The 13396-nt window shown below is 39.8% G+C and overlaps 1 protein-coding gene across 4 annotated transcripts in view; it reads right to left on the reverse strand.

The window, feature by feature from the left end:
* TPK1 (thiamin pyrophosphokinase 1) overlaps positions 1-13396 on the reverse strand; it is a 344701-nt gene that overhangs the window by 101540 nt on the left and 229765 nt on the right. For all 4 annotated transcript variants that reach the window (XM_082846614.1, XM_082846615.1, XM_082846613.1 and 1 more), the window contains one exon: positions 6068-6179. In XM_082846614.1, the coding sequence (XP_082702740.1) occupies positions 6068-6179 (112 nt within the window). The remainder of the gene's footprint in view (positions 1-6067; positions 6180-13396) is intronic.

Raw genomic sequence — 13396 nt, forward strand, 5'->3', positions numbered from 1 at the left:
ATTTCACCAAACTGTAAACTTGAGAAAATGGTCTTGGGGAGGGAAACTTAAGCTAACATCTTCCTTGAGGCAAAAAAAAAAATTAATTTTTTAAAAGCCATCCTTATTATCATCAACTTTGATCCTTGAAGCATGTGTTTTATGTAAAAATTGTAACAATCTCTTCAACTCAAAGAGGGTCACTGATTATGAAAAGAATGAAGACACAAAAGATATTGTCCTCGAATCAAAGAGGAAATGTTGACATCACAGTTTCAGAATGCTTTTTTTCAAGGGCTGGACTAGAAAAGCAATAATTAAAATAATAATAAAGACATTTCGAAACATGAAACATCTCACACATTAGTGGTGTGAGCTCACAAAGGTTATACCCTAAGTGTGTATAGCTATTGTTGAACCATGACAACTGACTAGAATCACCTTGTGAGGCATAATGGAGTGAGAATTAAGAGTTTCTCACTGAAACTGCATTAATAACAACTGTAGTTGTTGTTGTTGTTTTTTAATAGATGCTTGAACTGTTCCCTTGTTAGGCTGGCATTTAAAAATCCTCACAGTGGTGGATGGACCTACAGTCTGTCATACAGAGTGAAGTAAGTTAGAAAGAGAAAAACAAATACCATATGCTAACACATATATATGGAATCTAAAAAAAAAAAAAAAAATGGTTATGAAGAACCTAGGGGCAGGACAGGAATAAAGACGCACACCTACTAGAGAATGGACTTGAGGACACGGGGAGGGGGAAGGGTAAGCTGGGACGAAGTGAGAGAGTGGCATGGACATATATACACTACCAAACGTAAAATAGATAGCTAGGGGGAAGCAGCCGCATAGCACAGGGAGATCAGCTCCGTGCTTTGTGACCACCTAGAGGGGTGGGATAGGGAGGGTGGGAGGGAGACGCAAGAGGGAGGGGAATATATGTATATGTATAGCTGATTCACTTTGTTATACAGCAGAAACTAACACACCATTGTAAACCAATTACACTCCAATAAAGATGTATAAATAAATAGATAGGTAGATAGATAGGAAAAAAAAAAAACTCACAGAGAACTCCTGCAGAAAATCTTGGTACCTGTACACACTATTACAAAGCATTTCCATAGAGATGAAAAATCTTTTCAAACTGTTTCAGAATCAATGAACACCAATTATCAGAGCTAAGGAAAACCAACTAGAACAAGAGAGAAGTTACACTTAAACATACTGTAGTAAATCTGTAGAACATCAAAGAAAAACATAAGGTCTAAAGAGTTGATAGAGTTAAAGACATTATAAACAAATAAGAATTAGTCTGATTGTGGATTCATCGACAGCAACAACAGAAATCCAGAAGAGTATGGCTGGAAGAAAGTTAAAAGAGTTTTTATTATATATGTGGCTAAAGTGTTCATCAAGATGGCAGACAAAGAAAAGGCATTTTTTTGAAAGAAGAGCAGACTCCTACTCATTCTTTCTTTCCTCACTGACAGGACCTCGGTTTTATTTGGGGTGACTATGTCCTTAGATTAAAAAATTTCATGTCCCAGACTCCTTTGCTGCTAGGGTGGTATTTGGTAGTTCTAGCCACTGAGGCAAAAGATTAGACGCAGGAAGGATTTCTGGAAATGTTGGGAATCCCTGATGCCTTGTTGTCCTGCAATATGTGCTGCCCTACTTCCTCTCTTCCGTTTTTTCCCACCTGATGCCGAACGGGGAACATAGTGGCTGGAGTTGCAACAGAGACATCTTATGTTTTGAGGCAGAGGCTGAGGAAACCATAGAAACCTTGCCCTGTAACTACTTAACTCTATACTTTGTTACATGAAGGGGGAAAGGGGGGCAGTTTTTAAAGCTACTATTTCAGTTACTCATAACTGAACACAATCCTATTTGTTACAGATGAAGAAGAAAGAAAACTCGATTACTAACAAAAATGTGGCTCTATAGAAAACCCAAGTCACTCTTTTAGAAACAATGAAAGTATTCAGAAATATATTAATATAATCTACTGAAGTCACTTGTATGTGTATATAGCACCAATGAACTCAGAAAATATCATTTTTATTTATTTTTTGGCCGCATCACGCAGAATGTTATTAGTTCCCCGACCAGGGATTGAACCCACGCCCCCTGCATTGGAAGCACAGAGTCTTAACCACTGGACCAGCAGGGAAGTCCTGTAATTTTTAAAGGTGTAGTTACAATGGCAGCACAAAATACAAGGTTTCTACAGACAAATCTTATGTAAGAAGTACAGAGTCTTTTAGACAAATTTTTTTAATTATCAAAAGCAATTAAAAAGTTCTAATTAATTGGAGAGATACATTATGTTTATGGATGGGAAGACTCAGTTTCATGCAGGAATTCTCTTCCCCAATTGTTCTGGTCTCCCCAAAATAATCTGTAAATTAAATGTAATCCCAATAAAAATTACGATGGAATTGTATGCGTGACACTTGTCATGCTAATGCTAAAGTTTACAAAGAAGAGAAAAAAGCCAAGAATAGCCATGAAAATTTCGAAGAACAAGGTTGGTAGACTCAACACATTTCAATATTTATTATAAAGCTATGTTAATTAAGGCAGTGTGGTATCAGTACAGGAAGAAGAATGTAAGTCGAAGGAAGAGACTAGAGATCAAAGAAACATACCCATGAATATGAAAACTTATGGTATATCACAAATCACTGGAAAAAGGATGATAAACGATGCGAGGGCAGTTGGTTATCAGTAAGGAAAAAAAATCAGATCCCTAACTCATATCATACACAAAAATCAATTTCAGGTGAAAGGAGAAACATAAAAAAATCGCCCTCAAAACTAAACTGTGAGAACATCTTTACAACCACAGGGAATAGAAAGATGATTTATGACACAGAAATTACAAATCTGAAAGAAAAAGACTGATAAATTTGACTACCTTTAACTAAATAACCTCTCTGTGTACAAAAATGGCATAAACAAATGGCAAAGGCAATGTATAGCCAGGAGGAAGATCATTAGGGTCTGAAGAGCTTCTAAGAATTAGTAAGAAAGAAACAAACAGTCCAAGGGCTAAAAGGGCAGAAGAAAGTAGCAATTCACAGAAGAGGAAATCCACATGGCTAATAACTACAAAAAGATGCTTTCCCTCACCAGCAATCAGAGACCACAATGAAATATCATTGACACTCAGCAGACTGGCAAAAATGATTAAATCTGACAATACCAAGAAGAGGGTAAGGACGTGAAGCACGGGAACGCCCGTGTACTCCTGAGACGAGTGGCCACTGGCATTTCCACTCTCAGAGCTATGTGGCAGGTCTAGTAAAGACGAGGATGCCATTGCCTATGATGCAGCTGTTTTAGTCCCATGTGTACACAGCCTAGAGAAACTCTAGTGCCAGACACACACCACAGACTGTTCACAGTATATTGCTATGAATTAAAGTATTATAATAGAGGTAGTTTCAACAAAATTAGTAAAGATACACTTCTGGATGGTGGTACCACCACAGGCACTTGTTTTAAACACAGACCATGATGGGAGATAGCACAGATTGAAACAGGTGGTTCGTATCGGAAAGTGGACTCATCTTTTAGTGTGGGCGCAGACAGGGGGAGTGCCAGCCCCCAGACCGCCTGAGGAAGACTGTGCTGCGTTTCCTTATGAGGACTTGCTTATGCTCCTTGACCCAGGATGTGAGCAACTCCTAAGTTACTATAGCTCCTTTCTCCTCCTCTGGGTCCAGCCCTGTCCTGCCACTTTGTAGGGGTGACAGACAAACTGACATCGAGCTCTGCTTTCATAATGACACTGAGTAAAGCAGGACCCTCTCTGTGAAGAAGATCTATCCACGTCTCTCCAAGCCAACATGGTGTCATTTCACAGTTATTTTTATGGCTTTTTAATGAGGCAATATTACCTATCAGAAGACCCCATTCATTAGCACTTTTACCACATACCATTGATGAAACATTTGCGTCTCAACTCTGTTGCTTTTCATATCCTGTGAAGTTCCTATTTCTTATTTTCACAGAGTTGTAGAGAAAAAAGTATCTATTTCAAAAGTTGAAGCAATCTGTAAATATATAGGTAAGTAATAGTGTAGAGCATTTTGGCAGGACTGAAACATTATCACAGACAAGAAGATTAAAAGCTCCATCATGCCCAAGGCCCCTTCCTGGACTAAATGTTATTATTCAGATACTGTATGATATCACTTATATGTAGAATTAAAAAATACAACCAACTAGTCAATATAACAAAAAAGAAGCAGATTCACAGATATAGAGAACAAACTAGTGGTTACGGGTGGAGGATGGGCAATATAGGGGGAGGGGAGTGGGAGGTGCAAACTACTGGGTGTACGATCGGGATGTACTGCACAACACGGGGAATATAGCTAATGTTTTGTAATAACTGTAAATGGATATAACCTTTAAAAACTGTATAAAACATTTTTATAAGTTTCAATTAGAAAAAAAAAAAAGAATTAGGATGTGCATTTTGGTGTGGAATGCAGGGGTTCTGAGGATGTTCTAACGAGCACAGAAGAATCTCTTGTATCCTCCAACTCTTGCCTGTTCCTGTAAGATAAAGGAAGCTATACGGTCAACCCTCCTGTTCACTTTGCACAGTGCCCAGCGTGTCTTGGCGTTGGCCCTGGAAAGTGAGGTCACTACCAGATCCAGGAGGAAACTCACCATTGTCTAGACTGGGTCCTTGGAAAGAATGGGAGCTCCAGACAGTAAAACAACTGTTTTAGGCTGGAAATGTTTTCAAATAAAGCTTCTGATGGGAGCTCATGTCAGTTTCAGCTAACCGCTTCAAAGCCTGTCACACAGATTTCTGTGCACTGGAGGAGATCTGTTCTCACCGTCCTTTCAAATTCTGATGAGATTGCCAGACATTTGCTTCAAAATATCTCTAGTTCTTTTCCTAATTGTTTCAGCAATGGCTCATAGAAAGACCTTTTAAAATATCTTTTAATCTTCAATGTATTTATTTCTTGAAATATTTATTTCCTTGTAGGAACCTCAAAGTTTTACATGTTATAGAAGAATGACATGGTTCCATATTTTACTTTTTACAACCTTAGAGGTATTGGTCAATCATGAAATAATCCCTTTGACATTCAGTCAAAGCCCTTTGATTAAACTACTGTTATTCTTAGAGACTAGGGAAGATTCATTTCATAATGCCTGATAGTTTCTTTTGGAATTTATTTCATGAACAGATCCACCTCATTTTTTGTTCTTTTCAAACCAGACAGTTTTAGTATGACTAGTACCGAGGTACAGTACTGAATACAGTTCAAGTACTGAAGAACACTTTAAAATTTAGTAAGAACAGTTAATCTTATAAAATCTCAGGTGTTTGATTATAAAAATAACTATTTTAGTAAGAATAGCTACTTCTCTGGAAAAGTAAAGTAGGTTTCAGGTGTATGGAATCGCGAAGAAGGCTGGGCAAAGAGTGCTTAAATACGACACCAGAAGCATGATCCATAAAAGAAAAAATTAGACTTCATCCAATTTAAATTAGACTAACTTAATACACTTAGTTAATTAAATTTCAGAAAATAAAAAGATATGCCAAAGACTCTGAGAAAATATTTTCAAATCATATATCTGATAAAGGACTTTTATCCAGAATACATAAGGGAATCTTACAACTCAACATAAAAAAAAGAGATAACCCAATTAAAATATATGCAAAAGATCTAAATAGACATTACTCCAAAGAAAATATACGAATGGCCCATAAGCACATGAAAATACATTCAACATCATTAGTCATCAGGAAAAAGCACATAAAAACCACAATGAGATAACACTTCATACTCACTAGGATGGGAATAATAATAACAACAACAACAAGTGTTGGTGAGGATATGGAGAAACTGGAACCTTCATACATCACTGGTAGGAATATAAAATTGGTACAGCTGCTTTGGAAAATAGTCTGACAGTTCCTTGAAAGGTTAAACATAGAGTTCCCATATGACCTAGCAATTCCACTTCTAATTATTTATCAAGAGAAATTTTTAAAACAAGAAAGAAAGAAAACCTCCCTTTGTGCAAGGGTTTTACTTACTGACGTTCCACTTTAGGCCTGTTGTCGTAACCTGATTGCATGGCTGTCCAACAGGAATGAGGCCACACCAATCACCTTCCATTCCGGTATCGACATGCAATTTGTGCTTTCCCTGAGGTAGAGAAGGAAGGCTCGTTAAGATGGGGAAGGGCAAGGAAGGCCCATTTATGCTCACTGAAGACCTGGCCATACGCACCAGGTACCATCCTAGGAACTTCACGTGGTTTATCACACTTAATCCTAACAACCCACTTATGTAGTACGTACTGAATTATCCTAGGAACTTTCACCTGACTTAATCCTAGCAACAGTTTTACAAGGTAGTTTATTGTTAATTATTACCTTTATATATCAGAAAATTGAAGTTTGCAGAGATTAAATGTGTCCAGGACCACACAGGTAGCAAGGGGCAGAATCAGAATTCCTACCTATACCTGCCACTTCCAAGATTCCACGTGCTAAAAATATAGCACTAAGTGATACAGAATTCTAGGCTCTTAATCAAACACTTGCTTGAGTGTAAATACAACATTGCTTCCTCAGTAAAATCTCTGCTTTTTATCTGAGAACTGGGCTTCTAACGTTGAAAATTCAGTGTAAACCCTACTAATGGTTAGCCCCTTTCCTATACCCACAGCTGCTCTAGGAGATGCTCAGTGGGGCGTACCTCTACCAGGAAATAGAGTATCTGCCCTGAGAAATGAGTATGCTTCTTCTATTCTGATTATGAAAACTGATATAATCTACCATGTTTCCAATTTTTCAGTTTACAAGAAGGTTAAAGTTAAATGTAATGCTCAATCAAGGCCACAAGCTTTGCTTTTAAATAAAATACTTGGAAATGCCTCTCCTACAGAGTAATGCTTTTCCATTCCTACCCTATTCATTATTCTCAGGGTATACAGTCTTTGTAGAAAGATACCTCAAGTTCTTATGGGAAAATGTCAAGACATGCATGCATTCAATAATAGAGTAAAAAATGTATTTTTCATAATTCAAATAACTCTGAAGGAATAAGCTCCAAAAGATATTCTTCATTTTAATAAAATATTGCTTTAAAGTGTATTTAATATATGACATATTACCAAACTAAGGTATCTAGGTCTCCTTGTACAGTCATTTTACTTTTATTGCAACTATGCCTTTTGTGCTGTATATTGTAAGTTTCTGAGAACTTATTCTACTGTATCCAGGTCTCAACATGCAAGCAGGATTTGTCTTTTGTCAAAAGATTGCTTTTATTAGGAAAACAATTCTCTAGATTATTATACATAGGAATCCTTGTGTTTAACACAAGTTCATTCAGACATTTACTGCCTGTACAATTCATATACATATATTTCCATTTGAACATTCTATCAGAGGGCACAAATTCAATTAGAAGGGCTTAAATACATTCAAACACAAGGAAGATTTTTTTTTTTTTTTTTTTGCGGTACACGGGTCTCTCACTGTTGTGGCCTCTCCTGTTGCGGAGCACAGGCTCCGGACGCGCAGGCTCAGCGGCCATGGCTCACGGGCCCGGCCGCTCCGCGGCATGTGGGATCTTCCCGGACTGGGGCACGAACCCGTGTCCCCCTGCATCGGCAGGCAGACTCTCAACCACTGTGCCACCAGGGAAGCCCACAAGGAAGATTTTTAAAGAAAATTTAAAATACATTTGAACTTGGTGTCCATCATTGGAAGAAAGGTAAGCAACACTTGTAGATATACACCAAGCAATGGATTAGATGCACATAGAGAAATGTGGATGGATAGAAAACACAGTACACATAGTAGGAAACAGAATCGTGATAAATGACAGAACCTATCTATGTAAATTAAAATAAATGCAAACACAATAAGGCACTTTTTCTACTAACAAAATTAAAAATGTATATTCATATATACACACACACTAACATGTTTGCGTAATGGGAAACGATATAGGGACAAAAGGGAAGCAATGGATCAATCAACCAATGAGGATCCTTGCCTGGACCAGAGATGGTAATGTGCTATGAACTAACGAGTACTACTGACCCAACATTGAAATCTCATAAAAATAAAATAACAAATACATACTTTAGATATGAAGTGATACAAGATTTAGAAATTCTTAGACTCTTCTGAAGGAAAAAAATAGAGAAAATATTCTAATAATTCAGTAATTATGAGTAATTACTAAAAACAGTAATTCAAGAAAGAGGAATAATTGGGAAACAGCCATGGGGAAAACTCAGGAGCGAAATAAAAACTTACCTCATTCTTGAATAATGATCTTTGGTGTTTTTCTTTTAGTGTAATTTAGAGCAAAGGCATATAAACCATATTATAATTACAGAAATTTTCTACATATTTCAGTGTAAAAGTAATGGTATAATTGTCAGAAGGCACAAGTAAGGAAAAGAGTAGAAGAAAGTGCAGTGGTCTTTATTTTCTCATCATTTTACATCATACGGGAATCAGGAAATAGAGCCTAAAGTTGCAGATTTTTTTTTAAGGGGGATTTAAAAATTGCTCCTGTCCTGAGTTATTGGTGACGCGGGTAACATGCTTAAGCACGAGCAGCGGGACTGAGGAATGGGATCTGAAATAGCTCTGTTCTTCATCCTGCCCTATTACTCATTCAGGAACCTCCAAGCCAGTGTCACAGACAAGTTATTCACCCAACTGTATACATGAAACCTGTGACCACTGCATGGAAGGCAAAGCACAGGGAAGGAGGAAAGATGACAGATCAGAGATCCGATCCGGTGTGGGGAGTGGAGGGCAGCATGCAAGCAAGGGGCGCCCTGAGCAATGATGCTTGTGTGGGAACCGAAGGATGAACAAGCGCCAACTCATGACGGGAGGGCAAAGAGGCTCGCAGGCCGAGGGCGCACCGCAGAAGCCACACGGAGGATCACCTGAGGCGTCGGGGTGGGGTGGGGGGATGGGTGGAGCACGGGAGATTTTTAGGGCAGGAGAGCTATTCTATGTGACACCGTGATGGTGAATACGTGACATGATGCATCTGTCAAAACCACAGATGTACCACACACCAGGAGTGAACTCTGTAAATTAGGGACTTTCCTTAATAATGTATCAATATCGGTTCACTATTTGTAACAAAGGTACCACACTAATGCAAGATAATAGGGGAAACTGCCAGCAGGAGGGGGGTATATGGGAACCCTCCATGTCATCTGCTAAATTTTCAGTAAATGCAAAACTGCTCTAAGCATAAAGAGTATTGTTATTTTTTAAAAGTCTCTCAATGACCTTTCACTTTCTCATCCCTTCAGTGGGACTAACAGCAATGTGCTGGTGGGTTTAAAACCTAGGCCAGCAGATGAGCGGGACCATACCTGGGGAAACATGCAGCCATTTCTGAGCAGCCTTTACAACATTGTTCCGCTCTTTTTGTGTTTTGTTTTTTTTTTTGCGGTACGCGGGCCTCTCACTGTTGTGGCCTCTCCCGTTGCGGAGCACAGGCTCTGGACGCCCAGGCTCAGCGGCCATGGCTCACGGGCCCAGCCGCTCCGTGGCATGTGGGATCCTCCCGGACCGGGGCACAAACCCGTGTCCCCTGCATCGGCAGGCGGACTCTCAACCACTGCACCACCAGGGAAGCCCCTTGTTCTGCTTTTTTCCCCCTAAGAGAAATAAGGGTTTTTTTTTTTAAGATATGAGCCACCTTTATTTCTTTCTTTAGAATCTTTTCCCTAAGTTGATTTACATTGATAGCTTGCCACATGAATTCTGAGTTTTATTTCTCCCTACTACCTTCCGTTATAGAAATAATTCTCTCTGAAGATACAGATGCTAAATACAATACAAATTATCATCCAGAGATGCCAAACGTAACACTTTAACAACTCTGGAAAGCAGTAACCAAGCCTCTTTTCTCATCCAAGGAGCTCATGAGAGAGGGTACTGCAGACATTCTGGTTTCCTTAGAACCGCTTTGGCTTCAGCAGTGAAGGGATAGGAATGATGGTGATTTTTCACAGTGGCGGATCCCAGCCTGATGGGGGCTGTACCGCCAGGGTCCCCATCAGAAAGCACAGCGTGTCAGAGGAGTTGCAGGTGACCCGTAGTCCTCTGGGCTCTGGGACCAAGAAGGGCAGGGATGCACTCCTGGACCAGATGGCTCCGCCTCTGTCTCTGACAGTGAGACCTGTGACTTCTTCATTTCTCATCAAAGGGGACTCATGTGTCCTTGGGTTGTCTTATTTTCAATCTGTTACGGTTAATTCCTATCTTCTAATTGAAGACTTTCCTCCCTCTGTTTGTGGCCTGTTAATGGTTTGGTAGTGGTCAGCTGAACACACTACCATGTTTGGTGCTCTGGCTAACTGCAGTAAAGAATGATAAAGGAAATAAGGAATGATTTCTCAACTCGTGCATATTAACTCCCTAGGAAGATTCTTCAACTTGTATCATATAATGCCAAGGCAACAGCACAAACACATGTTAAGCTTTATGATCCCGGGGTGGGAGGGTGCTGTTAAAAACCCCACTGGGGGGCTTCCCTGGTGGTGCAGTGGTTGAGAGTCCGCCTGCCAATGTGGGGGACATGGGTTCGTGCCCCGGTCCGGGAGGATCCCACGTGCCGCGGAGCGGCTGGGCCCGTGAGCCATGGCCGCTGAGCCTGCGCGTCCGGAGCCTGTGCTCCGCAACGGGAGAGGCCACAACACTGAGAGGCCCGCGTACCGCAAAAAAAAAAAAACCCCAAAACAAGAAAAACCCCACTGGTTTAAATGACACAACGGTAAGCTTTCTCTTCTAGCCTTGCTATGTATTCATTGCCTTCCTCATTATTTTAAGATTTAACAGACTTTGAAAATTTCATTCTGGGACCTAAAAAGTCCCAGATAGGTATTTGCCTACAATCAAACAATGAACAGTTTTTCCTCTCATTCCAAAAAGGTGTTTAGCCACAAGTGAATGGTCTTTGTGTTTATAAATATACAAAATTTAGCTTTGTATGGTTAACAGAGAGCAATACTATGCTTTTCTCCTGTATCTTCAAGTCTATGTGACATGTTTACAGTGGACAACAAAAGGAATTTTTGTTCATCCCTCAGATTTCTCAATTCATAATATACACTAGCCTATATGGGATTTGACACAGGCAGGCATGCAGCCTGACAGTAAAGAACTTCCCTAAAGATTTATGCCATTACTGGAGACCACAGGCACGTGAACTAATCATTGACTTCCATCCACTCTCATGAATCACTGCACAGCTTCCTATTCTGTCACCTGTTCTGAGCTAAGATGACTCTTCGAAGTCAAAGGCAGTTCTATATGGTAGAGATGGAACAAAAATAAATCACAGACAGTTTGGTTTTCCAATCATGGTTATTTTTAACATATTAACAACCTCAATAAGGGATGAAATTGTAATTCAGTAAAGGCAACAAAGATGGCGCTTGGCACCTACGCTGGAAGTCATACTTATGAGCATGTAAAGGACAGGCAGCATCACAGTCACTGTCCCTAGGCTGTAATGCCAAGCTAGAGCAAAACATACACAAGTGGACACCGAATGAAGGGCTGAGAAACCACTGTCCCTTTGATCGTATTTTACCTCCTCTTTGAAAATGACAAGGACAGGACCGAGAGAAAGGATACAGCTCACCCTAGATTTTGCTTCTGCAAAAATTCCAAGCATTGAGGCATCTGAATCCTGTTTACATCTCTAAATCTTTTAATCCAATAACGATGCTAAGTTTTAGGCTAAGTTATCTTAGTGTGGCGTTCACAAAATACAGAGAAATTTCACAAGATCATTCACAAAGCAACCGAACACAGGAAGACCACAAATGCCCTTTCTACTTAGTGCAGAAGATTCAAGGAGCAGATACCGATACTCGTTTATAAAGCGGAAAACCATTCATCAAATTGCTGTTAATGCTACACTTACACCCCATGCTAATTGCAGCTAAAATTTCTGGCAAACGGTTAGACCCAGTATGAATGGAATACTGCTGTACACTGATTAAATACAAGGCTAACCTATGCTACCTAATCTTTTGTTAGTTTGTCCAGGTACTTTAAAAAGTCATCAGCTAACAGCACGGGAATTTAAACAGCCCCCTGGAAAGAACAGTGGAAGAAGTCAACGAAGGATCTAGCTTATATTTACTAGGAGAAGAGGGTACCTCTCCCACACAAAGATAGACTTTTGTGCTGGTACATTTCATACTGCGACTACGCACATGACTGAAAGTAGTAACAAGAGAAATGGTCTTTTCAGTGAATTTATAGTTGTAAAATCTCAGAGCTAGAGGACGCGTATATTGACTTTTATTCTGCTCCACAAACGCAGAATTCAGAACTCAAGCAAGCGTGTTGGTTTAATATATATTTATCATTGATTGCATTTCCTTTTGAAAAAGCGTTAATTCCTTATCTATAGAGAGCTTTTAGAGTTTCCAATCATGTCAGAACCACATTTTCCAAAGTGTATCCCACAGAACACTACTCGTGGGGTCTGGTTAAGATTAGAACAATAGCTTCTTGGATTCCCCCCTTGGAAGTCACAACACACACCAGCATCCTAGGTGTTCTAGGTAGTCTTTTTTTTTTTTTTTAATTTACTTATTGATTTTGGGTTAAATTGGGTCTTCGTTGCTGCGTGCAGGCTTTCTCTAGTTGCATCGAGCGGGGGCTACTCTTCGTTGTGATGTGCAGTCTTTTCATCGCGGTGGCTTCTCTTGTTGCAGAACACGGGCTCTAGACACACAGGCTCAGTAGTTGTGGCTCGCGGGCTCTAGAGCGCAGGCTCAGTAGTTGTGGCGCATGGTCTTAGTTGCTCTGCGGCATGTGGGCTCTTCCCGGACCAGGGAATCGAACTCATGTCCCCTGCATTGGCAGGCGGATTCTTAACCAGTGCGCCACCAAGGAAGTCCCTCTAGGTAGTCTTGAAGCAAAAAACTCTGTTTACCTGAGCGAGTGTTTCCCAAACTTACTTAACTACAGGTCCTCCTCCTGCCCCTTAAAATAACACCTCACAATTACCTGTGGAATTTGCATTTCATGAAATCCACCTAGGAAAATACTGATTTGGAATAGAGATTCTGCACACAGCAGCTGAAACTATGATTTTTGGTTGAATATTTCCACAGCCAGAACATTTCAGTGGTATGTTTTGAAATTAATAACTTCCATCTTACTTTTGTTTTGGAAATTATTTAGTCACCTGAGGCTGAAATCGTGTGTATATTGACAAAAGGTAGGCTTATTTTTCGATTAAACGGTTAATGACAATACTGGGTGCATGTATATCCAAAAGAAAACCTTCTGAATGCCTGTTAAGCTAGTTTATTTAAAAGTCAAAGATATTTAAGAAATACCCAC

The sequence above is a fragment of the Leucopleurus acutus genome, assembly GCF_964270905.1.
Source record: "Leucopleurus acutus genome assembly, chromosome: 9".
Lineage (NCBI taxonomy): Eukaryota > Metazoa > Chordata > Mammalia > Artiodactyla > Delphinidae > Leucopleurus > Leucopleurus acutus.